The sequence below is a fragment of the Aspergillus pseudodeflectus genome (genome assembly GCF_044049435.1).
Source record: "Aspergillus pseudodeflectus strain CBS 756.74 chromosome Unknown BJX68scaffold_1, whole genome shotgun sequence".
Lineage (NCBI taxonomy): Eukaryota > Fungi > Ascomycota > Eurotiomycetes > Eurotiales > Aspergillaceae > Aspergillus > Aspergillus pseudodeflectus.
Genome location: NW_027263777.1, coordinates 1,766,536 through 1,792,798, shown reverse-complemented (window position 1 = coordinate 1,792,798; position 26,263 = coordinate 1,766,536). Strand labels below are relative to the sequence as shown.

Sequence of the window (26,263 nt, the reverse complement as noted above, 5' to 3'; positions counted from 1 at the left end):
CAAAATGGAGAAGAAGACATGGAAAATGCTCGGTAAGGGACCCAAGTTCTAATGGACTACTTGTCCTCGCATACAGACTCATCACACTCACCGCAAATGACAGAGAACAACCCCAATGTAATGAACCAACTAGCAACAACATTGGGTCTCTCACCCGACCTCCAATTCTACGACGTCTACTCCCTAGATGACCCTGAACTCCTCGCACACATTCCCCGACCTGCCCTAGCTCTACTAGTCACCATCCCACTAACACCAGCCTGGGACCGAAGCCGTACAGCCGAGGACGCTACCAAGGAACCATACACCGGCTCCGGCCCCGACGAGCCCGTCATCTGGTTCAAGCAAACCATCGGCCACGCCTGCGGCTCAATCGGCCTCCTTCACAGCGCGATTAACGGGCCCGCCGCCGACTTCATTAAACCTGGCTCTGATCTCGAGACGATACGAAACGCCGCGATTCCGCTGGGTAGGGAGAAACGCGCCGAGATGCTGTATAATAGCGAACCATTTGAGCGTGCGCACAAGTCGGTTGAGCTGGATGGTGACAGCTATGTGGATGAGGGGCAGCGCGATGGGGGGCATTTTGTGAGCTTTGTCAAGAGCGGCGGAAAGCTGTGGGAGCTTGAGGGGTCAAGGAATGGGCCCGTTGGAGAGAGGGAGCCTTGCGGACGATGAGGATGTGCTCAGTCCGCGGGCGCTGGATATGAGTCTCAAGAGGATCATCAAGCTGAACGCGGATGCAGGTGGAGAGAGCCCTCTTTTTAGCTGCATTGCTTTAGCTCCCAGGTCTTAGACGCTGCCTAGGAATTAGCACACTGTGACGGCTGCTGTGCGCAAGACTTGACGACATGGCTGAATTCATCATACATGTCTAGTTATGCAATTCATATCAAACCGCAGCTAAGTCATTTTCATTGTCGTTTACCAACTCGAACTTATCACGTTTATGCTCTTGACACCGGGTGCGCAAAGACTAGCGCTCGAACCTCAACGCTAACCCTAGGGCACGGGCTGGGAGGTGAATCCAAGGGTATAAACGACGTATGTGGTGTATCTGCCGTGAGCATTAGCGACGGACCCGTGATTTGATTTTTTTCCAATTCGCAACCCGTTCTACGAAGGAACCATATGAGCCACTTACATTTAACCCTCCCCTCCGCCGAATCGAACCCCTTGAAGAGGAGTACATCCTCGGGCTCCTGTCTGCTCATATAATACCAATTGTATTTAGAACAATCCGGCTCAAACAATGGATACAGCATGGTGCCTGTATAGGCTCCGCGTATCATATCCGTTGCCAGGAGCTTGGACGCATCCAGGCTTTGGCCGTCGCAGACGGCGATGGGGTGGTCCTCCACGGGAGCATTTATTGGGCGCCAAAGGCTAGGTACCACTTTGCAGTTAGAACATGCGGTTTGCAGCTTAGGTGATCTTGTGGGGCCCCTATTATGTACTCACTTGATCAGTTGGACCCGCCCAGAAAGCAAGTGGTGGGATTCCTCGGGGAGATGGTTTCGGATCCGTTGCATTATCGGCGTCCCGATGTCGTCGCGGGTCAAGAGTGTATCTGGACCAGGATACTACTGTTAGCAAGCAATACATGCCCCTTTCAAGAATCAGATTGACCCTCTTGGTGGTTGTATATCAAGTAGATAGTGAGCTTACCACAATGGACCTGCTTTGCAAACCCCTGCAGATTCGGATTTCTTGTCCGTCGCTCTTTGGCACTTTTTCTCTTTCGGATCTATAGAATGATGCTTGAAAGATTTAGCGCGCTATTCACCAGCTGGCAGACATGGATTGGATAGTTTGCGCACTGACCTTCCAATCAAAAACCACAACCTCATCCGCCCCCTCAACCTCCCTCCTCAAAATAGCCTCGCATTCCGGCAAGAAGACACTCTCAATTTTCCTGGGGTCCGCGTACTCCCAGGCCCGCGTGAGAGCCGGCGGCGGACATCGGATATACGCGAAACCATTCGTGTCGAGGGTGAATTGTTCAGCTGAGCCCCGGATATCGCGTATTGTTTCTGCGTGCTCTGACGTGCGGAAGACCAGGTTCGTGTTTGGTAGTTTGTCATTTTTGCCCTCGCCCTCGTCACCTTGTTGTTGTTTGGCTTTGTTTTTTCCCTTTCTCCGTCGGCCCACGTACTCTGAAATGCGATACGGGCGTGTATGCGTGTAGCTGGGTTGCCATTCGAGGTATGTCAACTCCGTAAGCGCGTCTGTGGCCATTTCGTCTCTTAAATTGGTAACGATAGTAGGTATAGTGCTAAAAGAAGCAAGGACCCCTCGATATCTATAAGCTTTATGTTGATGCGGCGCAGCAGGCCAGGGCCCATACCGACTAAACCCAACTCGGACAGCGACACTGGGCGTGAGTCATGTCATCTTAGCGGCTCAGCAACGCCACACTACAGGCCACTTCCTAGGGCAACGCACGGATTGTTTGCTTCCAAAAAGTGTTGTTGTCGAAGCGGTGTCCGAGCCAACCTGCACGAGAGTTGGGCTAATCTCGCCAGAAAATGCGTCCGAGATGCAGGAGTAGACGAGCTTCAATGGGGTCGAGTTTGTTTTCGGTCGCTCGTCCGGCTAAATCATAAGACTATGTATTTACTGTCGGTTTCTACAATCGTCAGCAACCCATCTTGTCAGTTCCTGGCTGCGATGGATTTGGCAGCTGTTGTAGAAAGGGAGTAACCCGCACATGTCGAGGGACATATGCCCAGATCTGTATACGGTTATCAGCATAGTGGGCGATAGAATTTCCCTGTTATCTTTCCAGCGATATTTACTGTTAACCGTTGGCACTTGTTTATAACCACCTATTCAAAAATCAAGAGGGTTTGCCCTGGTTCGAGAAAGTTATATAGACAGAACGGCGGTATTCCGCCATTCCCTCGGGTATCCTTCCCCGCATTCGTGGAGACACATTACAACGAAGAGAGATAAAACAAGCAAGAATCCGGGTTTGATAGCTCATCTTCGGAAATACGGATATAGATTAATGATTTCGAGGAGAAACTAAGCGAGGATCTTCCGGGGCGCATGGGGAAAGCTCAGATAAGGTGGGGACGAACTCGCGGAGAAATTCCGCCGTGCTGCATTTAACTTGGCTGGCTTGCAAAAACGTACGGCTTTTTCTTTGCTTGTATGGATTCTAGAAAAAATTCACAATGACTACTCAGACTTTCACTATCCCTACGCACTGCAAAGCAGGCGTTGTTGAGAATGAGGGACCAGACTTTCGAGTCCGCGTCGAGGATGTCCCTGTTCCAGAACCAGGTACACATGACTCTCTAATAATCTAGTTGATATCCTAGAAAATGACAAGACTAAACATATTTATGCGTACAGGCCCCGACGAAATCCTCATCCGCCTCCACGCAACCGGCATCTGCTCATCCGACATCCACACGATGCAAGGCGACCTCGGCATGCCACCAATGTCCACGTTCGGCGTACGCTCCCCAGGCCATGAGGGCGTTGGTGTTGTGGTCAAAACAGGCGCCAATGTCAAGAACTTCTCCGTCGGTGATCGCGCGGGCGTGAAGCCGTTGCTGGATACTTGTGGCTCTTGCGAGATGTGTTGTGGGGAGAGGGAGATGCATTGTGCGAGTGGTGTGCATACGGGGCTGATGAGGGCTGGTATATAACATCCTACCTATAGTTGTCGAAATGGCGGTCCACACCGATTGAAAAGGGTTGATCTAACTATGAGCAGGCACATACCAGCAATACATCGTCTCACCCGCTCGCTACGCATCACCCATACCCGACGGTATCCCCGACGAAGTCGCGGCGCCGATCATGTGCAGCGCTGCAACGATGTACCGCTCGCTCGTTGAGTCAGGTTTGAAAGCGGGAAACTGGGCTGTCTTCCCAGGCGGTGGTGGCGGCGTCGGTATTCAAGGTGTACAGCTTGCAAAGGCGATGGGGATCCGCCCGATCGTGGTTGATACAGGTGCCTCGAAGAGACAGCTATCCCTAGACATGGGCGCGGAAGCATTCGTCGACTTCAGAGAAACAACTGATACAGCAGCTGAGGTTATATCTATCGCCGATGGAGTTGGTGTACACGGTGTCTTTGTTACGGCACCTGCGGCTTATAAGACTGCACTCTCGTATATTGGCAACCGTGTAGGTGCGGTGGTTATGTGTGTGGGACTAGCACCACGGGGATCAATGACCGTGGGTGGAGATCCGAATGAGTTGATCTTCAAAAATATCACGATCAAGGGGACGCTGGTGGGGAGTCGAAAGGACGTGGCTGCGGCGCTGGACTTTGCGCGCAGGGGGCTACTCAAGCAGATTTGTGAGGTTTACCCAGTTGACAGGCTGCCCGAGGCTGTGGAGCGGTTGAGGAAGGGGCAGGTTGCCGGGAGGATGGTCGTTAAATTCGATACTGATTAGCGCTTGGGGTAGTGGGAAATTAGGCGTCTGTGGGATAACTTCTTCTGGCTGATAGTGTACAGAAAAGCCTGGTTCAGAGTAAACGCGTGTCTATGAGATTGACCCTGGTTTGTAGTACTCCTATATTCACTAAGGTACATCCGAATTACCCATGCCGAAGGGCTCCGTGCTAATATCACCGTCCATATTTGGACTCCCGCCTTTCTTCCACGACGCACACCTCGTACCTGATTGATGCAGGCGATCATCATTGCAACCCTATCTCTGTCGCCTACTCGCGGCAAGTATGTCCACCCACGAGTTGTCGACCATTTCACAAGACCACCCACAATGCCCTGTACCTGTAGGCACGGGTACAGATCGACCAAGACCCAGGGTAGCGGTGTACTGCTCTTCAACCTTTCTACCAGTACTAAGATCGTATCCGCCGTTGACTCGCCTGAAATTCCTCCATAATGCGTGGCGTAATCGTGTGGGATGACTGAAGATTCACATGGCCCTCGGCCAGCGCTGGCGACAAGGGTTTGGACTCGAAAATCGTAAAAAGTAGATCTTTGACTATATACTTGGACACCATTTAGCTTACCAGAATAATTAAGCAGATATAAGTAGGACATCACAATGTCCAAGCCCTGCGGGGAACAGGTTGCTATCGAATAGTTGGTTTCCAAGGTGTACGGTGCATGATCGCCTCGGCCGTGCCTGTGCATCCGTGACACCACGCTTCGGGATATTAATGAGCTTTAAGATTCGCAGGATTCGACACTCGTATTGGTCCAATATCTTCTTCAGAGATTAAGCTTCGCGCTAGTCTGCCGTGTTATCGGGAATGGCGGGGTTGAATACAATGTGAAAACGGGTTTGTCTTGAAAAGATGGTGATGCCAGAAGATAGGACTCGAGCACAACACTGGATATTGAGGCGCTTTCAAATTTCTGCTTATAGTACTAGTCTATGTGTAGCCCCGGCCGGCTGCCCTGCGTAGATACTGTTCGAAGAACGGCTCTACGCCGACGGCAGTCATTGCGGCGCCATGTGACTGTTTCACACTGCACGCCGTCGTCTCAGATTTATCCCTCAGTGACTCGATGATATCCTCTTCTGACAAAAAGGCTCCCTCCAGGAACGCAGCTTACTTTCTAGATCTTGGGTCGACCTCTGCAGGCTACCAACCAAAGCACATGGGTAAGAAGGGCAGCACACCCATTTGTTGATAAACCGGCTCATCTCAAAGCTAAGGTCCTATCTCATGCACGTATTTCGGCGGATATCGCTTTCCTGAGTCTGGGCCCTGTCAGCCGCAGACTCACGCCCTAGATATCACAAGAGGGTTGGTAAAGTCCGGGGAAGTGGATATGATGATGTCTCTGATTCGTTCGCTACAAATGACAAATGACAAACCCCCTGGTCTCTCAAGTGACGTTGATCACTGGGCGGTCCTACTTTGCGTGCAGAGCTACAGGAAAGATAGGTACCGCTTGATATTGCCGACACTGGGCTTCGATCCTTACCCCTCTCACCTCAATTACGGCAGATAGTGCTTGTAATAACATGGCTTTCGGCTTCACTCCGTGGCGCTATCAGCGAGGCAATCATGTATCTACCGAGGGGCATGTGCATGAGTGCAATTAAACGTGGGAATCAACGAGGCCTAGTGAGAGCTATCTATATAACCAACGCTGATCTTCTCCTGTCGAGGTCCCATCTACTGCTGATCACCACTACTCGCCTGCAGCTAATCTTGACCACGCCGGTTGTTTCAGGATGAAGTTTCTCTCTATTGTTGCTCTGCTCCCCCTCGGCACCCTTGCCGTTCCCACTCTGGTGGAACGATCCCCCACTCCCGTGGAGCGCGACATCGCCACTTTCCAAAGCATCCTTGCTGGTATCAACAACCAAGTCAACTCCCTCGATGCTTCCATCCAGGCCACTCCCATTGACGCGGACGCTGTCATCGCGCAATCCAATGCCCTCATCGAGACCATCAACAATGGCGTGACTGTCGTCCAGGCTCAGCCTGTCCTCAGCCAGTTCGACGCTCTTGGCCTTGTCGCGCCAACCCAGGATCTGTCTGCCGATACCGAGACTGCCATTCAGCATCTCATAGCTATCAAAGGAACCCTTGTTGCTGATGGTTATGGATGCACTACACTTGAGGCTCTTGAAAACCAGCACGCTGCTGCTCTTGCACTTGCTGCGGCAATCACTGCCAAAGTCCCGGCTGCCCTCCAGGAACTTGCTCAGGAGCTTTCGGCCGGTATTGCCAATGCTATTCAGGCTGGTTTGGATGCTTATGCGGATGCTTGTACGGCGACGACTACTACGACCACGACTACGACTACAACTACAACTACTGATGAGCCGACGACTACTACGACCACTACCACTACCACTACCACAACTACAGATGAACCGACAACCACCTCGACAACCACGGATGAACCCACCACCACTACAACGACAGATGACTGCGAACCAACTACCACCACAACTACAGACGAACCGACAACCACCACCACAACACCTCCAGTGACCTGCCCAGCCCCATCCACCACCACAGTCACCAGCACGACCACCGCACCCGGCAGCACCGTGACCCTGCCTGGCACGACAGTCACTCTTCCCGGCGGAACCACCACTCTTCCCGGTAGCACTATGACGATTACTCAGCCGCCGTCCACTACAACTGTCACCACAACTATTCCGGGAACCATCACCAGCTGCCCATCTGGAGGTTCTGTGACTGTCACAAAGACCAAAACCAAGACCAAGACTAAGACGGTAACCAAGACTGTTCGGCCTCTGCCGACCTGGTGGCCTTGGGGCCATTAGGTGAGATAGTTCAGTGTGCTCTGCAAGTGACAGGGGAACTTCTGGATAGTATGGTCATCCAAGGGAAAGGTTCTGTGTAGAGGAGATCTGACAAACCTTAACGGCGGATACTAGTCCATGATAATGTATTTCCCTTGTCTTGACATCTTCTCTCTAGATTGGAAAGGTTCCTTGGCATATTACCTAGCTCTGAGCCCTAAAAGTCAGCCCCCTCGCTGTTGATATTCTCTCGGGTTAGTTGGTTCTGAAAAGGATATTTCATTGGCGTAATCAGCCGGTTACAGAAATCTCTATGGTACAGGCTGAATTGTATGCAAGCAAGGGGATATTCATCTCCCAATCGCAGCTGGATTCTTACCCCGAACGGGACAAGGTGCTCTATTTTCCAGCTGAGATTCGGCCAACGGAGCTGTCATGGCCGTCGAGCAGATCCTCATTGAAATCTGTAAGTATTTGTGGCAATATGGTTGCTATTGGACATGAAAGTGGGTGTGTAACTATCATGGAGCTGGATTCAAGTGGATTTTAGGATCAAAGAGCTTCTCTTAAGGACTCGTATCGAGGATCATGATAAGAACAGGTAGAGAGAGAAACGTCACAAGACAGTTCTGCCTGCCATAAAACTGAGTCGCGAACTGAATCACATGCCCTATTTCCTCAATGGGATCAAGAGGCGCCGTCTTTTCCCCATTATTCGTCAACTGCCGTTTCCTCTTATCTATTCTCACCTGCGAGAATATAAAGGCCATATGTGCATTTTCCAAGCCCATTTCGGCTCTCTCCACACTTGGATCTATGCTGTTCTTCCAGGGTTGATGGCACCCGGACCTTTATGTTTTCAATTAACAGCTTAGGGATTTCCAGAATAAACCCAATCATGTACCTAGTCAGTGCTGCTACCGAAAAAGCCTTTTTGAGCTACGCAGGCTTGGTATGCAAATCCCGTGACCAGCCAAAGCAAATACGAGCTTGCCATGCTGCTCTACTACTCACCATCTCAATATTCATCTTTCCCAAACTTCAAGATACCTCACCATGTTCTGGAGGCTCGACCTCTCCCTCACCCGCCAACGAGTCCCAGTAACGGCATTCTCCCTCGCGGTAACCCCACAGCCACTGCCCCAACCAACCCCCAAGCCCCGCACCTTCCACGCCTTCTCCCAGCTGCCCACAGAACTCCAACTCCACATCTTCCGCGCCTGTGACGCGCCAACGCTCTTCCAACTCATAAACACAGCTTCCCACATCCGCACCCTTGCTTTACCCATCTTCTGGAACATCTTCGGCAGAAATACCTGGTACTCCATCACCACCCTCTCCATCGGCTACGCCAATCTCTTCGAGATAACATACATAGCACACGACAAGTCCTTCGCGAAGAATATTGCACAAGTCGAGGTCGACATATGGAGAGGCCTATTCGAGTTCCGTGGGAAATATGGTGCCCTTGACGCCGACAAGGCCCGACGGTTCTGGGCTATGCTGCGGGATTTATTCCCTGCCGCACAAAAGGTCGTTCTTGCTGGTCTCGTCGATCCAGATTCTGTTCAACTGCCTTTCTATGCAGCTGAGGAGGAGGAGGAGGGTCAGTTTGGCCCGTACAGCAACGTCGTTGTAGAAAATCCGGATCACGCGATTATCAGAGGTGTGCTGCAGTTGGCGCCGCAGGGCATTGAGGCCTTTGCCTCGTTTCCTGTAAAAGAGAAAGCTGCTTCAGTCCAGCTATGGGGTATCGCTTCTGACTCTAGTCCTGAAGATGGGACGAAAATGTGGCGCCTTGTTGATCTGTCATGGAACCCACAACGACTTTTGTTACCTGCTCGCAAGGATTGGTCCGCGGGTCCAGTAGGCGAATACCTCACGATGGAACGCCTCATGCAACTTTCCTCTTTGGAAAGAAACGGTCTCGCCTGGCTGCGACATGAGACGCATGTTGAATTCCCCGCGTCACAGCGAGGAATCGCATGTCCAAACTGGGGATGTGGAGCAGCGTTCGAAGAACGGGACAGGTGGGAGTGGCATGTCCGGACGTGTATTGGGGACGATTACTCTGAAGACGAGGAAAATGGTGAGGGCTTGGGACAACGATGTGCGGCGCGGTTTCTGAGTAGGCGGACGCCACAGCGTGTAAGGGATGTGTTGCATGCGCGGCTGAAGCGGGTTATGGGCATGGATGCGCGATGGAGGGGTCTGATGAGGAAGTTGAAGAGGGAGGCTGGTGAGGAAGGGTCTGAGAAGAGGGAAATATTCCGAAATGCGTTCTTAGATCAGATGGAGGCGGATGGTGGGCTGGTTCTTGGGGATGAGGGTGAGAGGGAAAGGACAGACCTTTGGGTGAAGGTTTGTTGGGCTCTGGACAATGAGTAGGCAAGATGAGTTATGCTGCGGAGTGCCATGGGGTTGCCTTCTAGCAAAAAGACCTCCTCCACTGTCTAGGACAACTTCTTCTTGGTTCTATTCCTTCAAGGAGACACTCAGTATGCCTCTGTAAGATAAGATTATGCTCTTAAGCTACTAACACAGGAAAGACGCCCCGCGAGAATTTAAGAGCACGAAAAACCCCTGGAGATGTTTGGCGTGCCCTGGGCTACAACAAGAACGAGATCCCCCTCCCATCCCCCTTCCCCTCCCTCTCTTCAGGGTTCCTCGTCCCGATTTCCAAGCACCAACTCTAGACCTCAACATCCACACCTTCAATCAGCTCCCTGTCCCCCTTCCCCCATGGAACCTCTCTCTCAACAGCCCTTACAAGCCCCTCAGCAACCTCACTCCTCGGCGTAATTCTCAGTCTAAACGGCGCTGGGTGGCTAATAACGCCCGGCAGAAACTCCTCCCCAACACTGTCCTCGCCATCAGGCTGGATATCAAAGACAGCCAGTGACTTTGCGATCGTCATGAAGATAGTCGAGTCGGCGAGTAATCGACCAGGACAGATCCGGCGCCCGAAGCCAAAGGATAAGTTGTGTGGGTCCATTTCGGGGGTTGGGGATAGGAAACGTGATGGGTTGAATGTTCTGGGGTCCTTGTAGGTTTCTGGGTCGTGGGTGAATTCCCTATCAAGGTGATTAGCAATTCGGTGGTGCGAGGTATTTCTACCAGAAACAGGAGAGGTCCATACCATATATTCGGCATCACCAGTGATCCCTTCGGGATACGGTATCCCTTGTAGACATCATCCTCGGTGCACATGTGTGGAATGCCCATTGGAGCGACGGGATGCCAGCGGAGAGATTCCTTGACGATGGCGTCAATGTATGGGAGGCTATGACGGTCTTCGAAGGTTGGAAGCTTGTTTGAGCCGAGGACGCGGTCTAGTTCCTCTTGTGCCTTCGTCTGAACTTCGGGATATAGCGCCATTGCAAGGAAGAAGCAGGAGAGGGTTGAGACTGTCTGGTCTATATCAATAATCTGGTATGGTTAGCAAGTATAGGGATTAGTGCGTACCGTATCAGCGCCTCCAGTATACAGAGACCCCGCCGTCCATTTGATCACCTGTTCCTCCTCTGCGGTGAGGGTGCGACCTTGCGCCTCTTCAAGTAGGTTTGAGAGGTATGAATCTGGATATTTTCCTTCTGCCATCTGCTTGAGGACGAGTCGGTAGGGCTTTTCGATTGTAGTGAGCAGGTTTTTTCTCCATGTAGCGGCTGTTCGCTTGAACCCGGCGCCGGGAAACCAGTTTGGCAGATGCTTTACTGCATTACATTAGAACACCCAAAGCCGACGGGGGAGAGTACGAACATAGTGGAATGGTATCAACTATCCAAGCCCCCGGCGTCCCTGCGACGGAGAAATTCTCAAGAGCCTCGTTGGCGAGCGCGACGAGCGGGTCTCGCCCGTGAGGATCGATATCATACCCGTATGCAATCTTCAGAATTACGGCGCCGGTTTCACTACTTTGTTAGAATTGCCTTGTATACGGCGGTGGCGGCGAGGCTCACGTTCGAATATGTTGAACCAGATCCCCGGGCTTATCCAGCACGCGTAGTAGGAACCGTCGAACCTCAACGTCTTGCAGCTCGTTAAACTGCGAAATGACATTCTTCGTCCCAAGCACACGATGCATCGCCTTGCGGTATGCGCGAAAGGTATTGGAGTACGTCTGCATTGCGAGGATATGCTCCCAGCCAACCCTGCCCACCGCCACGTTAGCTGTGCATTTCCAATAAGCCAATTTGCGAGAGAAAATACATTTCACCTGCAAATGTCATCTTTGGTCTGGAGGAGTAAATGGTCGATCGCTTCTCCAGAAGATCAAAGGCGATGCGCGAGTCATTGAGTAGGACGATAGTCTGCCCGAAGATTGTAATCGAGCTAATGGGTCCGTATAGGTCTTTGAATCTTCCCCAATGTACCCAGTCTTGTTTTCCTGGCGGGGGAAGATCTCGCAAGTTTCCAATGAGGGGTTTCGGCTTTGGACCTGGGGGGAGCGGTAGACAAGAACTTTTGGAGAAGAAACGGTGGAGGATATACAAAACGAGCAGACCGAGTGGGATGCTCAGAGATGAGAGTGAGGTGCCCATGTTGAACGATTCCCTTGATGGGGCACGATATATCGATCACCCTCCGAGGCAGGTGTCTCTCTCATCAAATCTGCGTGGAGACGGCCAGAACTGATAAGACAGATGAAGTCGCAGCATACACCCCCGCTTGGACGGTGGAGAAAGTGCGCCCGTTCCGTGGTCTTTTGCTTGTTGTGGTTGGCCACCGTTGTCATAAGATCTTCAATTAAGCTTCACCGCGGGACGAGTATTGTTTCACTTTTAATTGGTTGTTGGTAGAGACAGTCTTGTTTGAGTGGAAGTCTTGTCCAACATTCTACGCTGCAATGGTCTTTTATCAGGGTCAGCTTTAAGCTGCTCTTAACGTAGGTCGCTTGTCTTCATTTCTCCAGTATTGCACAACTCCACAGCTGGAAGCCTGGCTCGGGTTGTTGGCCAAGTTGCCATCTTAAAAGTGTCTGATTTTGGCTGATAAACTGGAAAAAAAAAAAAAAAAGCTTTCCACACGATGGGTTATAGGAGAGTCGGTTCTTTCAGAACGGCCAATGCAAGCAGCAACGCGAAATATACCTGTTGGCGAGAGTAGCATATGAACAGTCAACAGGAAAACTCGACACCAGCAAACTAATCGAGGCCGATGTTGGCCTCGGTGTATATCAATCGCGCAAATAGTCTACAATGGTAATTTTGATGGAATTTAGGGCTAAACACAGCTCACGTGCGAGAAGTTTTCAGGGGCATGTTCGCAGAAATAATGGGGGGTACGCGACCCAAGGTTAAGGAATGGATTGGCACCAGAAGTTGAAGGAATGAATTGCTGAGCCTCGGCCCCCGGTTGTCATACCGCATCTACAGTACAATTTTATGTCAATAAGATGTTGCCCCGTATCCCGTCGGAGGTTCTTGTCTTCTCATCCGCGTCGGAGTCGGAGTCGGACGAGTGCTGGACCGAAAACGCCGATATTTCCCGGTGGGAATTTGGGGGGCAGCTCCTACGAAGAATCCAATAGTAAATAGTCTGTGGGTCCAGTCTAGTACATATGGAGTGCAAGCATTCCAACGTGTCTCGGCTTGCACAGCAACTGCCAGTTCTCCAGTAGATTATAGATACATCCAAGAAGACAAGCTACAAGTTGGCCACGAATAAGTCACTACAACCACGCGAAATACAAGCTCTTCAACTTAAGCTAACTGAGTCATAACATTCCGCCTATTCTCCACCAAGCACCATGTAGTACTAGTATAGAGGGAGGGTCAATGATGTCACCTGCTAAAGGTACGTCACAGACCCACCCGAGAGCTCAGGCCATGTCCTTTTTCTTCCTCTGAAAGATTCTTCTCTGGTCTCTCTGGTCTCTGTACTTGTCGCAGATTAATCTCACCTCATAAGCTGACACCAATAAGCCCAAAATGAACAAATTTCCTACAGGCATCCGCGTCGCCCAGGCCGTCGGCTTAACCGGCGCTGGTTGGTTAGCCGGTACGTTACACTGCCTGAGCTAGGATTCCATCCTGGATGCTTAATTCTCGCGCCCAATAAAAACATTAACTCACAATCATATCCAGGCAACATCGCCGGCTACAGCCTTGTCTCAATCCCCGCCCTCCTAACCTCGCACCACGAGTACGGCGCACCCATCCCTCTAATCGTCAAACAATGGCGCGACATGTACAACACAGGCAAAGCCCAAAACCCACCCATCGCGGTAATCACCGCCGCCGCATTCGCCTACCTCGCCTGGAGCGTCCGTGAATCCACGACACCGCTCGCTGTCCTCGCGCCCAGGAACGCGACGGCGCTATATAGTGCTGCTGCGGCGCTGACGGTTGCCATTGTGCCGTGGACGATTGCCGCGATGAGTGGGACGAATGCGCAGCTGCTTGAGCGTGCGGGTGCGAAGGGGTGGGTGCCCACTGATGAGGCTGCGGAAGAGACGGAGGATCTGTTGCATAAGTGGACGTTTTTGAATGCGGTGCGTGGACTGTTTCCGCTCGTTGGCGGGGTTGTGGGGTATCTTGCTCTCTAAAATGGTCGGGTCTGAGGCATTGGGAGATTTGTTTTGTATGATATGATGATTTGTGTATAGGATCTTTGGGTTGGGTTGTACTTTCAGCTACATGCATAGGTATATAAACACACCTCATGGCTATATTGTGCGAATGATATCTACTGCACGCATTAGGACGTGCAGCGAACCTGGCCCTTTCTGGCAAAAGTGGATTAGGCTTTATTGGAGCATGATGGTTTCTATCAAACAACCAGTATGTAGCGGTACTACCGTGAAACTCTATCAAACCATAATCCTTCATCAACCTTCTAATTTTCCCGGGGGTGGCTTGCGACGAGACTCCGGGTTCGCGTCCCAATCTCTCTTCGCCATGCTGAGCGTCAAAGCACTTCCCCAGGGCCCAACGGTACCGTTCAATTTCTCTATCGTTTTCGCCGCCTCTTCAGCAGTGGCGAAATCAACCAGAGCGTAGTGCGTAGTGCCCGGAGCACGGTAACCCAAGGTAGTGCGGGCAAATGGTCTTGCTTATAGCTTCGCTATTGCAGCTGTTAGCATTGTTCAAAATGGTTCCATGTTCTGGCTAACATACACGGCAAAGCCTTTGAAGAACTCCCGAAGTTTCTGGTTCATCCATACTGTGTTGAAGGCTTGGGAAGTCCATTGACATGTAGACGGTGCCATTGACCAGAGTACCCTCTGTAATGAGATGGAGCATTTTTCGTTCCCAGCGATCAAACACATAGCCAGATTTGCCCTCCCGGTTTAGTCGGTCGATCTTGGGCACGCAAGGCTTGATTTTCAGCGGGCGGCCCATGAACATTCGCCCGTTGAGTTCCTGCATCGCTCGGTCTGCTTGCGCTTTTTCGTCAAACTCCACGACGCGATATGATGGGTTCCGCCCATTGAATGGGTCAATGGAGATATCGATTGCTGCGCTAATCTCAGGTAGTACGATCCCTACAGCAAGGTAGATCTTAGCGGTTGACATACAGGCCCAGGGTATTCCCCTCTTGGTGGAAGAAAGCTGTCACATCCTCTTCTTTTGCTCGGTAGGGCAGGTTTCCAACGTAGATGCGCCTTCCCTCTGCGATCGCCTTCAACGGCTCAGCTCTGTTCCCTGTTAAATGGCGTGGTCTTGACATGATGTTGCTTGTGTTATGGTGAGGTGGATGGGCCAAGACTGCTTAGGATAGACAGCAGTCTCAGAACTTTAAGGCGTCATAATCTTGGATTTTATGCCTGGGGGACAAACGGCCACTTCCCCGCATCAAATTCCTGCGCTGCAATTTGTGCAGTTTGTGGCGGCGCAGAATCATAGATGGATGAGTCACCGAGCAAACGACGCAAACAGGTACCTGTTTGCGCTCAGTCAACAAGGCCGGAACTCTTCGAGTTGCAACTCCAAGAGACACTGAAGAGCATGACAAAATGGTAAGAAGACTCCACGAAGAACTGGTATTGACAGCTGACATTTGTTCAAGATCCGCCCCTCCCCCCGCATCGCCTTCTCCGCCCTTCGGCTCCCGTTCCGCCAGCGGATCCCGCCCACGCGTCGCGTCCAAACATTAACACCAGGAACACGGCCGGTCGGTCCCTTCACCGTGACAGTCCAAGGGCCCCACGTCGACAGCGAAGACGCTCCAGAGCATACCGAGCCTCTCCTCTCGCAACTAAAAGGCATTCCCAAAGACACTACGATCCTCACGATCGGCGAAGACCCGCCCTCGGACACGGAATGGGGCATCCTCGGGAAACACTTTACCAGCGTCCGCGACCTGACGATTGACACCGGATTCAATGAGAATCTCAATGACAGGCTCATGCCGGTTCACTGGCCGCTTGAGAAGTTGCAGATTTCGGGGCCCTGTGGCGAGGTTACGAAGAGTCCACATATCCTACAGGGACGGGTTGCGCATTTGATTCTGTACTTTGCGTCGGAGTTGCGCTTTGAAGGGCCGACGTCTGATGAGTTGAGCCTAGCGTATCATGAGGCAATCGAGCGCGGGGAAAAGAAGAAGGAATACATTGGGGACAGCGGTATCCAGCTGATCATGATGAGCTCCCTGGCGCTCGAGTGGCTGGCGAACAAGTATCCAGAGGGTGAACATGACGCGAGTCAATTCAGGCTCGAGCCGGAGAATCAGCCCATTGAAGGCGAGGAGATCCGCACTCGTACGCTTGAGATTATCGAGAATGATGCCATCGACACGTTCCAGCGCATGTCGCTCGCCCTTCCACATGTCGTCCAAAATCTCACATCTCTCACTCTGCGATCAACCTCGAATCCGCCCGATCCTCGCTGGCTACACGAGGCCTTCTTCGGCGGTGTTCTCAAAGAAATGACGAACCTCGAAACCCTCCACCTCACTGTTGGCGATATCTTCCAAAAGGAAACCTCCCTCCCCGCACTCTTTACCTGGCTCCCGCCGAATGTAACCACGCTGCATTTCCGCGGCCCCGCGTCGCTCGTGCGGTCCAAGCGATGGGAGGAATGGGTCGCAGCATTCGAGTCGACAGATTTTCTCCCCAAACTGCAGCGTCTCGCGTTCGTGCTGGATCTTCATTATAAAGAAGGCGAGTACAGCAAGGAGCTGGAAGATGCACCGGAGGATCTCTTACTCGAGGCCCGGGCCGCGTGCGACCGAATCTGCGATGCTGCGCGCCGTCGCGGAGTTAAGGTCGAGCCATTTGAGGACAAGTGGGCGGGCAATCACGTGTGCTTACGGCCGGTAGATGCGCGGTGGTCGTCGCTATCCCCGTCAGCCACTCAGCAGACCGACCACATTAGCTCGAGCGACTTGTGAAGATCGTTTCGAATTCGCGACGGCTGTGTCAGCCATGCCAGCAACCATAGCCTGGTCTGACAAAGACAGGTGACTTTGGTCTGGTTGTATTTCAGTGCTGACTGGCATGCAGCTCCTGACAAACTTACGAAGGGGTTCCTCGATTTGTGTTCTCCGGTGATATTTTTATTTTTGGTTCTTACTGATACCCACTCCGCTCTGGCCGATGGACGGATGGTTCTGGTTCAGCCTCTGGCGATCCATCATCCATCAAATCTAATTTCCACTCTGTTTCATCAAACGGAAACTCCTCTTTCTCTTCCCTGAGACCCTCCCATTGTAGGCTGAAACCGATTCGACGGTTCGTACCTGCCAGCGAAAATTATCGGTCCCACCCATAGTCGTACTCGTATTCCTCGACCCTGCAGAATCAGGGCCAGGCAACAAAGAAAACTGGACCCTCAAATCCAAACAACTGGCAGTCTCACGCGCCACATGCAGAACCTGGAACCGAAAACGAGCCACCCGAAAACGAAAGCGACGCCTTTTTCAGAACAAGCTTGACGAAGAATAACGAACCACCCAATCACCGTCGCCGCAGCAAAGCCAACACGAATACGAGTCTCCCGTGACCCCATGAGGTCCTCGACTGCGAAGTGCGCTAGCGGCACCTTTTCTTCCAAACACCGCAGGTACTAGCCCGTTAGCCTCTAGTGGGGCCCGTTAGCCTACGACACGCCTTCCCTTTTGAACAGTTCTCAAAAGTCCGCTGACACATCGAGCGTTCGGTGCTTCGGATCGCCATGATTGCTTGCTCCGTAAGGAATGGTCTGGGTTGGATTCGGGGCCGGAATCTGGCCGGACTCCGTGGCCGTGGACTGGGTCCGTAGGAGTCAGACTCAGAGTGACCAGCGGAGTCAACAACAACTGCAACAGTGAGTGGACTCCTCCCTCCTGCAGGAGGGGAAAGGGCTAGGACCGGACTCGGATAGCATACTGGATTCGATCATTTCGCTCGTTCGTTCGCTCGTAAGGAAACTTCGTGGCCTAGCGCGGTGGTGCAGGCTCCCATTTTCTTCAATTCACAACATGTTGTCGGTCGCATTTAAATATGCGATGCGCACTCGGCCTCGAATTCCCTGGCTCTGTCATTGACACTGTCGACTACTGATTACTGAGCACAGAGCAGGAGCAAGCTAACCCCGACCCATCAACAAAGTCCCAAAAACCAATTGGCTCACCCGTCTACCCGCAAGGCTGAATTTTGGCGTCCGCGCCCAGTGGAACCAGCGCCAGCGACTTGTGACTGAATTGTGCTGCGCCTTGTCGGTCACGGTGATCCGGAGCTAAGGCTCGCCCACTCAATCGCCGGGCATCCGGGCTGGGCTTTGGTGAGCTGTGCGACTCGAGCGACAGATCGGGCTAGTCCTTCGTTCGCTGTCCGGGGCTGAAGTTAGCAAGACAAGGATATATAGGGCGCTTGTGTTCCCTCTCCGCCGCTGGTTCCCGGGATGAACTTTGTTCGATATTTCCGGCGTGATTCGATTGGGTCGAAACGGGATCTTGATCTTGAAAATTCGCCGGCTATAGTGGTTTCTGAATATCCAGACGCAGACACCCATACAGCTACACATACACAAACAGCCACAGACAACGATACAATGAGTCGCTCAAAACACGAGGGTTCGGACTCGGGGCAGTCGACGCATTCGCATAGGTTCGTCCAAGTTCCTGATTTATCCCTCGCCTCAGTAATTAAACCAACTCTAACGAAAGTAATCTAGTAGTCCCAAAACAATCCCCCCACAAACCTTCCCCCTCGCACACCCACCTCCCAAATCCAAATCCAAGGCGCAAAGCAAATGCCTGCGCCTCTCCTCGCGCCTCCTCCTACAGATCCAGCAGCTGCACTACTCGTCAACCTCGTCACCGAACGGCGCACCACGTGCAGTCCCCATCCTGGAACTCTACCAGCCCTCGACGTTTGGAAAGTCTGTTGGTGCGCGCAAGGCCCATTCGAGGGATATGTATCTGGTGCAGAGTGAGCCGTTTGTGCATTTGAGGCGGAAACAGAAGTTGGGGGTGGTGAATGGGGTTAGCAATGGGAATGGAGCTACAAATGGGACGAAACCTCGATCAGGATCTGGCGCCTCTCGACGGAAGAGCAAGTCGTCACAGGACCACGAAAGCTCGGGAGACGAGGACCGCGAGCGCAAAATCCGCTCCAAGAAGGCTGCTAAAGAGCCAAATGCAGAGGAAGATGAAGAAGACGTCGTCGCAGTCATCCACACGTCTCCGAAACCCAAAACCAAAGGCGACGAGCCCGCGGAAGCAGAGCTCTACTTTCCGCTCTCCGGCGCTATCTGGAACGCTACATCCCCTTCCCCCGGCCAATACCGCTTCAAGCAGGACCTCGAAGGGAACGGGCTGGCCGGGGACAACGATGCAGGCGTGGTATTCTCATGGGAGAATCGACCGCCGAGCGCATCAAGCACAGCCACGGAGAAGAGCGACGAGGGCGACCGGTTCGTCCTCAGTGTATCGGGCACGACGTCATCGCGCAGGCCGTGGTTGGCGCAGTTAACGAGGAGGGGCTTACATGTTGGGGGCATGGATGCGTGGCAAAGGGAGCTCCGGGCGTTGGCGATCGACGATGGGGCGGACGGCGCGGGGCTGTACACGCTGATTGTCACCATGGGCGTTTGGGTCGCCCGGCGCGAGGGGTGGGTGAATTAAGTGGCCAATGATATAGGGCGTTGGGAATTTATTTTTGTGGGGTTATACATGGATATAGATGGATTGGTTGTCTCTGCTCTGAGCGATAGATTGGTTGAATGATACCACTTTCATTACTTTTCATCTGTGCACTGCTATGCCGTTGGTGTGAGACAATGGCATGTGTCAATCACTTCTGCAGCCCCCTCTCGACCCCCAGAATCTGCAGCGCCAGTAACTGCGAGTAATACCGACACAGCGCCAGGTTCCCGCCCATGAACCAGAACCCAGGATGCCCAGTCCGCTGCCAGACGGTGCGGAACTCGCCCTCCTCATCGAGACCCCAGACGCTCACCACGCGATCCGCAACCTCGTCGCCAAAAATCTGCCTCGTCTGCGTCTGCATGTTCTGGTATCCCGTCGCAAAGACGATCTCGTCTGCTTGGAGTTCAGATCCGTCGTTGAATCGCAGGCCAGTCGCTGTAACCTTAGCAATCTCCTGCCCCTGCTTCACCTTGATCTTGCCCTCGACAATGAGCCGCCCAGCGCCAACTTCAATCGTGTAGCCTCCGCCGCGCTGCCAGTACTTCATCAGGAGCCCCGCATCGTCGGGACCGCGATCAACCTTGAACCCAGCCTTTGCAAGCCCATCCAAAAGCTCCTTATCGTGCTCATTCTGCAGCGCCGTAATGCGCTTCTGCTGCGCCTTGAACTGCTCACTGGGTATGCTATACAAGAACAGGTCCGAATCGTCAACTGGCGGCCCATTCTCCTCATACAGCCCCTTGAGCCCGATGTCCACAATCGCCTCGGACGAAATGACGCATGTCGACGAGCGCTGCACCATGGTCACATCGTACCCCTTCTCATAGTAATCCTGCGCGATGTCATGCGCGGAATTGCACGAGCCCACGACGACCGCCTTTTTCCCAGCGCCATTCGGCTCCGCGCCGTGAAACTCGGAGCTATGGCACACGCGGCCCCGGAAGGCCTCGACGCCCTTGAACTCGGGCAGGTTCTTCTTTCCCGAGTGTCCCGTCGCCTGGATGACATGTCTCGGCCGGAGAACCCGCTTCTCACTGCCACCACCTTCCGTCCGTCTCACAACCTCGAGCTCCCACTCCTTCCTTTCATCACTCCACCTGGACTTTTCCAACCTCGTCGAAGTCCAAACATTCAACTCCAGCAGCGTCGCATAACACTCAAAGAACCCCGCAAGCTTGTCCTTGGGCGTGAAAATCGGCCACGTCTCGGGAAATGGCAGGTACGGCATATGGTCGAACCAGACGGGGTCATGCAGGACAAGCTGGTGGTATCGTTTCCGCCAGTTATCGCCGATGCGGGCCTCCTCGTCGATGACGAGCGCGCGGACGCCGAGCATCTTGAGCCGCGCGGCGATGGACAGGCCGGATTGGCCGGCGCCGAGGATCACGACGGCGGGCTGGTCGTTGTCCTCGTCGGCGACGTTGTGTTCGGCGTCGCGTCTATCTTGCCAGTTGCGCCGGTCGGAGATGGCGCCGTGGGTTGCGCCAAAGGGGCGGTTGCTGTTGATCTGCTCTTCGTGGCCGGTTATCGAGGAGAGCGCTGTGTAGAGGGTGTAGATGGCCCATTGCCCCGGGGCGGTTTCGGCGAGGCGGATGATGCCTCGACCAGTCCCAATTGGAGTCGTGACCTTGATAAAGGACTGGATGCCCATTACGTCGCCGATTGCATCGATTGCTGCGACTTGCGGGGAGCGAAAGGCTGTGCTGCGGTCAATGTCGACACTTTTGATCAATGTGCCTGAGGCCAGGAGGCTGGCGATGTTCTCGCGGCCCTTGGCCGTGTGAAAGTCCCATGTTAGGCAGAGGTGGTCGCGCCAGAAGCCCGTTTCGAGGAAGAGGGATACTATGCTTTCAATATCTTTGCTTGAAAGCGCCGCATTGAGTCTGTCGACGATATCGGTTGCTACGGCGTACGCGTCGATGTTGGTTGATGTGCATGTTGCAGGGAAGGTGCCGATGGGTGTGTTGAAGGAACCGGGCTCGATGCGGTTTTGCGAGAGGGTTGCCATGGCTCGTATACTCTTTCTTCAGGTTCTGTCTGGGCTCTTGAGTCGAGAGAGGGAGGCGAAGGTTTTCGTGGGATGGAAGTGAGGGGTTGAGGGGTTGCTGGCACTTTAAATGCACGGAACGAACCAGGGGGATGCCCGCGCAAAGTTCTGGGCTCTCCAGCTACCCCGCTTCCATTTCGAGATCGACGCGGCGACCAGTCTTTCCTGTAAGAGTACCCATTGTGCGATGTAGATTGCTGAAGAAATGCGTGTAGATATGCGCCAAGCGATAGAGGCGATGCGGGCTAGCGGCGGAGTCTGTGAGTGGTGAGCGGGCGCCACGAATCGCCCATTCGAGTTTGGTGTTGCCGTACATGGCAGGGATGACACTGAAGAAGAAGGTGAGGGGAAGACCAACAAAGTCGTGGTTGCAGGTGACGAGGCCTCAATTTTTCGGTCTTGCTCCACGAAAATAATTGTAATCGGCTTGGCGGTCATGTGACCCACAATGTGGCTGCAGGAAAATTTCGAGCCACGCGACCTCTTTCAAACACTTACCAACACCATCAACTCTAGGATGGCTGCGCTTTCTAAAAACGTGAGTTAAGCACTTCAAAACTTCTTAATAATCATTATTTCAAGCCCCCTTTTTAATCTAATCGCTTTTTTTCCGCTTTCTAATCGCTAATCTACTGTTTTAGAAATGGTACCAGTGGTACCTGCGCGAAGTGGCCGCCGGTCGCCTCGAGCTGCCCGAGTACGAAGAAGTAAAACACATTGTTACTTTTAAGGTCTCTAACTGCTTGCTAACTGATTAATGACTGCTTAGGACGAAGACGACTGCCTCTACTTTTACTATGGCGAGATGTTCTGCAGGATTGCTGATTGCTCAAAGGCGACTGTGAGACTTCTTCTATACTACTCATTAGCCGCTTACTAACTGCTTGCTAACCACTTAGCATAATTATAAGTCGACTAATAATCTTCGCACCCATGTTGGTTCCCACAAGGATGTCGCCCTCCCATCTGGCAATGTTGGTGGTCGTGTGTCCCAGGAGCTGGTTGATGAGGCTGCAAGTAAGTTTTCTAACTACTTTCTAACTGCTTAGTGAGCGGCTGCTAATTACTTAGAATGGTACAAGGAACTATTCGCAGGTGTGGAGCCAGATGATTCTTCGAAGGCTGGCACAGGTGGTGTGGCGGCAAGTCCTGGTTCTGCTGCGGGTGGGCTGCCTTTTTTGCCTAAGAAGAAGGATGGTAGTGTAAGTAATTTCTAACTACTTGGCAACTGCTTAAGAACTAATTAATTTTTAGGTTCATGTCACTAACATGAGATCTGAGGTGGTTCGCATGGGGCACTCTGTGCCTTGCAAGTCTTGTGGTAGCCGTGTCAACTGCTGCAAGGGCATTAACAAATGCGACCATTTTGTCTTGTTCGACTGTGGTGACCTCCACCCCCGTGGTGCAACTGAGGAGCCTGAGAAGGAGCCTGAGAACCAGGGAAATGATGAGGCAACTGCTTAGTAACTGGTTGCGAACTGCTAGTTAAGCCTTTATGAACATGAAAGTCTTGTACCTAGCTACCAAGGATTTATGGATCAAAGAAGTAGATAGCCAATACATAAGTGGTTATTAAGTAGTTAATATATTTCTAGTAGATAGTAATCTAGAGTATAAATACTTAGTAAGTACTTAAATTATAGTAGATATTCATACCTAGTATATATATATAGAGTCGCAGATACTATAACTACTTTTTAACTACTTACTAAGTGCTTAAAGTTTCTGGAAGGAATATATATTTCAAGATATAAATAGATAGAAAATATATATAAACATAGCATTAATATTTTAATAAGACCACATTAAGTAATAGCTAATTAGTTATAAACCACTTGATTGTGATTCTTGTATCCTCATTCTTCGCTCCATAAGATCAAGCTCTAGCTTTTCATTCTCAAGCTGTAGCCTGCCATTTTCAAGTTCCTGAAGGCGAGCCTTTTCCTGTTGTTGCTTTAGTTCTATCTCTAGCCTCCGAAGCTCAAGTTCCTGACGCCGCTGCTCTAAAGTTTGAGCATTAGTGGAAGCAACCCGTCGAAGGCTCTGCGAAGATTGAAGTGACCTAGCCACTTAATAAGCGCCTGCCAGGCAGTTAGGATGGCGAAACCTACTGATTATCACTATTTCGTGAGGATTGTGACCGTGACCTTGCTGTATTCTGTAACTGTGACCGTGGCTCTAAAGTACTAGATGAGACAGATCGCTGGCGTTTGCGGCTCCCTATATAGGTAGTTAGCAACTAGTTAGTAAACTTGTAAAGTATATATACCATCTTGCCTCATCCCACGAAGGTCATAAGATTCCATGTTTGCCGTCCGGTATGAGTGATGGATATTAAACTGGATAAACTGCTGATATTGGATAATATCATCCTTATCTAGCTTCGCAGAACTAGAGAAAATTAGTTCCTGAAAGCTAAGTACTTTATAAGTGCTTGGGAAGTGCTTAAACTTACTTTTTTACTGCTTCAACCAGAGTTAAATACTTCCCAGAAGCATATGACTTTTGATGAGACTGTTCAACAGCATTTGTATGATTTCGAAGGATATTAAAGTAATGGGGTTGGATCTTAGAGCAGGCCTTATTCAGGCCTGCCTTAATAACCGCGCTTTTCTTTTGAATTGCCCAGTTTTGGACATTCGTATCCTCATACTCTGAAGTAGTTAGTAATCGGTTCTCGCGTGGTTGGTAAGTAGTTATACTTATAAAAAGGTCAAGTAAAGTATCATAATCTTCCTCTGTTTTGCAGTCTAATAGACTCATCATACGGCTCCAAAGAGCAGAGCCTCGACTCCTGGTTCCAATTGTACTTAGGATAGTCCGTTGGAAATGAACTCTGCAGAATACAATTATATGCTGCAAATGCCAGGTAGTGTCTCGGTGTTGTGGGTCTACTTCAGAAAGGTATTGACCAAGTCCTAAGTAGTTAGTAAGTGCCCAGTAACCAGTTAGTAAGCACTTACCAGTATATTGCTTAGTATCCATATCAACAATAATACCATGGATCCCAGACCCATGGATTGAATCAAAGAGAACTGGTTGTTCAGAGATCCTTTCAATAAGACTAAAAACTCGCTTAAAAAGCAAGTAATAACCTTCTGTAGAGTCAAGACTAGTAAAGACACGTAGTAGAGTAATAACTATATGTAAGTAGTTAGTAACTAATTATATAGTACTTAAGTAGTACTTACTTTTACACTGCTCTGGTAGAAATGTTGTAAAAAGCACCTCATTCATGTCCTTCGATCGAATTCGCTTGTAAGACATGTCAACCTCGAAAGAAGAAAGGTGTGAGAGGAGTTTAATCTGCTCCTTATAGCCACAAAGAACCATAATACCATGTGAATCTTGGTACTGCTCTTGAATATAGTCCTAAGTACTTGGTAAGTACTTATAAACCACTTGCTAGGCAGTTGAAAGGAGCTTACTTTAATATTCTGGTTAGTATTCTGAAGAAAAATAAGGCCATTAATACCCTGTCCATTGGGATATGAAAGTAGGCGCTGTTTTTGAATAATAGCTGCAATTCGGTCTTTATTGCAGAAGCTAGAGTGGATCTCTGATAGCGTTGAAGCATTATATTGCTGACAAAATGCTTCAAGTTGTGGGTTTCGGAGGAATTGGGCTAAGATAATTAGTTAAAAACCACCTAATAAGTAGTTAAGAAGTACTTGCCTGTTGTTAAAGTTGGATCTTGGATTCGTTTAACAATTTGTTTTATCCCCTGTAGGATCCTCTCTGGCGCCTTACTTGGTGGTGGTGGAGGATGCTTATGAACCCCTTGAGAGGTAAATAAGACATATGGGCATTGTCCTATATCCACAGGAACCAAGGCAGTGAAGATAACATCACAAGAGGTATGCTTTAATCGCCCAGATCCTTGAGGATGATCTCTATCTAATAATAGTAAGCTAACAGTTACTAAGTGCTTGCCAAGTACTTACCGCAGTATTTTCGTCGAGATGATAGGGGTTCAAAGACACCACATTCCTCTGTCTCTGGCATGATATCCTTGTTAAAAAGATCCTCAAGAAACTGTATGTTAAGCACTGTATGGCCTTGAATAGCTCCTCTATGGTGTTGTGTTAAAAAGTCATATGGTGATTCATTAATACACCCAATATAGGGCTCATATTCCCCATGAACATTCTAAAGCGGTTAGCTAGTGCTTAAGAAGTATTAAGTATTAGCTTTATACAGACCACTTGTATTCTCCGTTTAAAAACTGGCTTGCAAGTTGGAAGTTGGTTAACACAGGCATGGCTATTCTTAAAGAGAGTTTTCTTTGACCGATAGTAGCTATTAGCAGTTAGCAGCTAGTTAGGAAGTGCTTGGAATATTATCTAAATACCTAAATGCATTCCGCTTGCCAAGGTCAGACTCTAAAATCTCAACGTCTCTCTGTGATTGTTGAATCTGGCGCCATGTATCTTCATCAACAGTAGTATGGTGATATGACTGGAGATACTGATTCAAGAATTCGCATGCGTATATACCAGAGCACTTCCAAGTCCATCGTTTAACTAAACAGCCAAGGAAGGGGCATTGAACTGGTTTTCGAGGCCCATGCTGTTGTCGCCTTGCATATTGAATCTTAAGTAGTTAGCAAGTGCTTTAAATCCAGTTAGTAAGTAATAAAAATACCTCGTGTACAAGCTGCTCCATTTCACTTTGTGACCGCCCAAGGCATGCAATAACATATGTGTATCCATGTATATGACTGGCTGGATACTCTGGCAAGTCATCAATATACTCAATTTTCAAGGTTTGAAGAGGATTGCTTTTTGATTTTGTTAGTTGTATAGGGCCATCCTATTTAGTAGTTAGCAAGCAGTTACCAAGTACTTGATAAAAATAAATACCAGCGTATTAGAATCCTGCGGTGGGCTTGATTCAACAAGTTCGCTAAAATCGAAT

The 26,263-nt window shown here is 50.8% G+C and overlaps 13 protein-coding genes across 13 annotated transcripts; 9 read left to right on the top strand and 4 right to left on the bottom strand.

Annotated features, from left to right (window-relative positions):
* Nucleotides 1-4: 4 nt before the first annotated feature.
* On the top strand, nt 5-796 carry BJX68DRAFT_251714 (uncharacterized protein; the record flags this gene model as incomplete). Its single annotated transcript, XM_071042437.1, has 3 exons — nt 5-32; nt 104-588; nt 656-796. 3 exons carry the CDS (start codon nt 5-7, stop codon nt 794-796), a joined length of 654 nt encoding a protein of 217 aa, XP_070906038.1.
* On the bottom strand, nt 767-2,454 carry BJX68DRAFT_13871 (uncharacterized protein). Its single transcript, XM_071036433.1, has 5 exons — nt 1,825-2,454; nt 1,669-1,747; nt 1,462-1,570; nt 1,145-1,386; nt 767-1,057 (listed from the first exon to the last, which is right to left on the bottom strand). Exons 1-5 carry the CDS (start codon nt 2,236-2,238, stop codon nt 948-950), a joined length of 954 nt encoding a protein of 317 aa, XP_070906037.1. The 5' UTR covers nt 2,239-2,454; the 3' UTR covers nt 767-947.
* Nucleotides 2,275-2,812, top strand: BJX68DRAFT_223534 (uncharacterized protein). Its single transcript, XM_071038162.1, has one exon. The coding sequence runs from the start codon at nt 2,314-2,316 to the stop codon at nt 2,701-2,703; it is 390 nt and encodes a 129-aa protein (XP_070906036.1). The 5' UTR covers nt 2,275-2,313; the 3' UTR covers nt 2,704-2,812.
* Nucleotides 2,813-3,179: 367 nt separating this feature from the next.
* BJX68DRAFT_251712 (zinc-dependent alcohol dehydrogenase) lies at nt 3,180-4,416 on the top strand (the record flags this gene model as incomplete). Its single annotated transcript, XM_071042436.1, has 3 exons — nt 3,180-3,288; nt 3,361-3,651; nt 3,728-4,416. 3 exons carry the CDS (start codon nt 3,180-3,182, stop codon nt 4,414-4,416), a joined length of 1,089 nt encoding a protein of 362 aa, XP_070906035.1.
* A 1,764-nt stretch (nt 4,417-6,180) lies between these two features.
* BJX68DRAFT_260743 (cell wall mannoprotein 1 family protein) lies at nt 6,181-7,248 on the top strand (the record flags this gene model as incomplete). Its single annotated transcript, XM_071043973.1, has 1 exon — nt 6,181-7,248. One exon carries the CDS (start codon nt 6,181-6,183, stop codon nt 7,246-7,248), a length of 1,068 nt encoding a protein of 355 aa, XP_070906034.1.
* A 1,035-nt stretch (nt 7,249-8,283) lies between these two features.
* BJX68DRAFT_260742 (uncharacterized protein) lies at nt 8,284-9,615 on the top strand (the record flags this gene model as incomplete). Its single annotated transcript, XM_071043972.1, has 1 exon — nt 8,284-9,615. The coding sequence occupies one exon, from the start codon at nt 8,284-8,286 to the stop codon at nt 9,613-9,615; it is 1,332 nt and encodes a 443-aa protein (XP_070906033.1).
* A 262-nt stretch (nt 9,616-9,877) lies between these two features.
* BJX68DRAFT_223532 (cytochrome P450) lies at nt 9,878-11,843 on the bottom strand. The gene is made up of 6 exons (XM_071038161.1): nt 11,437-11,843; nt 11,187-11,378; nt 10,987-11,138; nt 10,693-10,940; nt 10,367-10,638; nt 9,878-10,301 (listed from the first exon to the last, which is right to left on the bottom strand). Exons 1-6 carry the CDS (start codon nt 11,766-11,768, stop codon nt 9,920-9,922), a joined length of 1,578 nt encoding a protein of 525 aa, XP_070906032.1. The 5' UTR covers nt 11,769-11,843; the 3' UTR covers nt 9,878-9,919.
* A 1,314-nt stretch (nt 11,844-13,157) lies between these two features.
* On the top strand, nt 13,158-13,774 carry BJX68DRAFT_260740 (DUF1772 domain-containing protein; the record flags this gene model as incomplete). The annotated part of the gene is made up of 2 exons (XM_071043971.1): nt 13,158-13,227; nt 13,314-13,774. 2 exons carry the CDS (start codon nt 13,158-13,160, stop codon nt 13,772-13,774), a joined length of 531 nt encoding a protein of 176 aa, XP_070906031.1.
* A 404-nt stretch (nt 13,775-14,178) lies between these two features.
* Nucleotides 14,179-14,898, bottom strand: BJX68DRAFT_260739 (RNA recognition motif domain-containing protein; the record flags this gene model as incomplete). Its single annotated transcript, XM_071043970.1, has 3 exons — nt 14,179-14,292; nt 14,346-14,691; nt 14,747-14,898. The coding sequence occupies 3 exons, from the start codon at nt 14,896-14,898 to the stop codon at nt 14,179-14,181; spliced, it is 612 nt and encodes a 203-aa protein (XP_070906030.1).
* Nucleotides 14,899-14,964: 66 nt separating this feature from the next.
* On the top strand, nt 14,965-16,780 carry BJX68DRAFT_13800 (uncharacterized protein). Its single transcript, XM_071036416.1, has 2 exons — nt 14,965-15,187; nt 15,238-16,780. The coding sequence occupies exons 1-2, from the start codon at nt 15,185-15,187 to the stop codon at nt 16,558-16,560; spliced, it is 1,326 nt and encodes a 441-aa protein (XP_070906029.1). The 5' UTR covers nt 14,965-15,184; the 3' UTR covers nt 16,561-16,780.
* Nucleotides 16,781-18,200: 1,420 nt separating this feature from the next.
* Nucleotides 18,201-19,275, top strand: BJX68DRAFT_260737 (uncharacterized protein; the record flags this gene model as incomplete). The annotated part of the gene is made up of 2 exons (XM_071043969.1): nt 18,201-18,256; nt 18,324-19,275. 2 exons carry the CDS (start codon nt 18,201-18,203, stop codon nt 19,273-19,275), a joined length of 1,008 nt encoding a protein of 335 aa, XP_070906028.1.
* Nucleotides 19,276-19,359: 84 nt separating this feature from the next.
* Nucleotides 19,360-21,387, bottom strand: BJX68DRAFT_13814 (flavin-containing monooxygenase). Its single transcript, XM_071036418.1, has one exon. The coding sequence runs from the start codon at nt 21,305-21,307 to the stop codon at nt 19,445-19,447; it is 1,863 nt and encodes a 620-aa protein (XP_070906027.1). The 5' UTR covers nt 21,308-21,387; the 3' UTR covers nt 19,360-19,444.
* Nucleotides 21,388-21,720: 333 nt separating this feature from the next.
* Nucleotides 21,721-22,922, top strand: BJX68DRAFT_223526 (uncharacterized protein). The gene is made up of 6 exons (XM_071038160.1): nt 21,721-21,884; nt 21,988-22,053; nt 22,116-22,187; nt 22,246-22,363; nt 22,418-22,548; nt 22,601-22,922. Exons 1-6 carry the CDS (start codon nt 21,795-21,797, stop codon nt 22,808-22,810), a joined length of 687 nt encoding a protein of 228 aa, XP_070906026.1. The 5' UTR covers nt 21,721-21,794; the 3' UTR covers nt 22,811-22,922.
* The last annotated feature ends 3,341 nt before the right edge of the window (nt 22,923-26,263 follow it).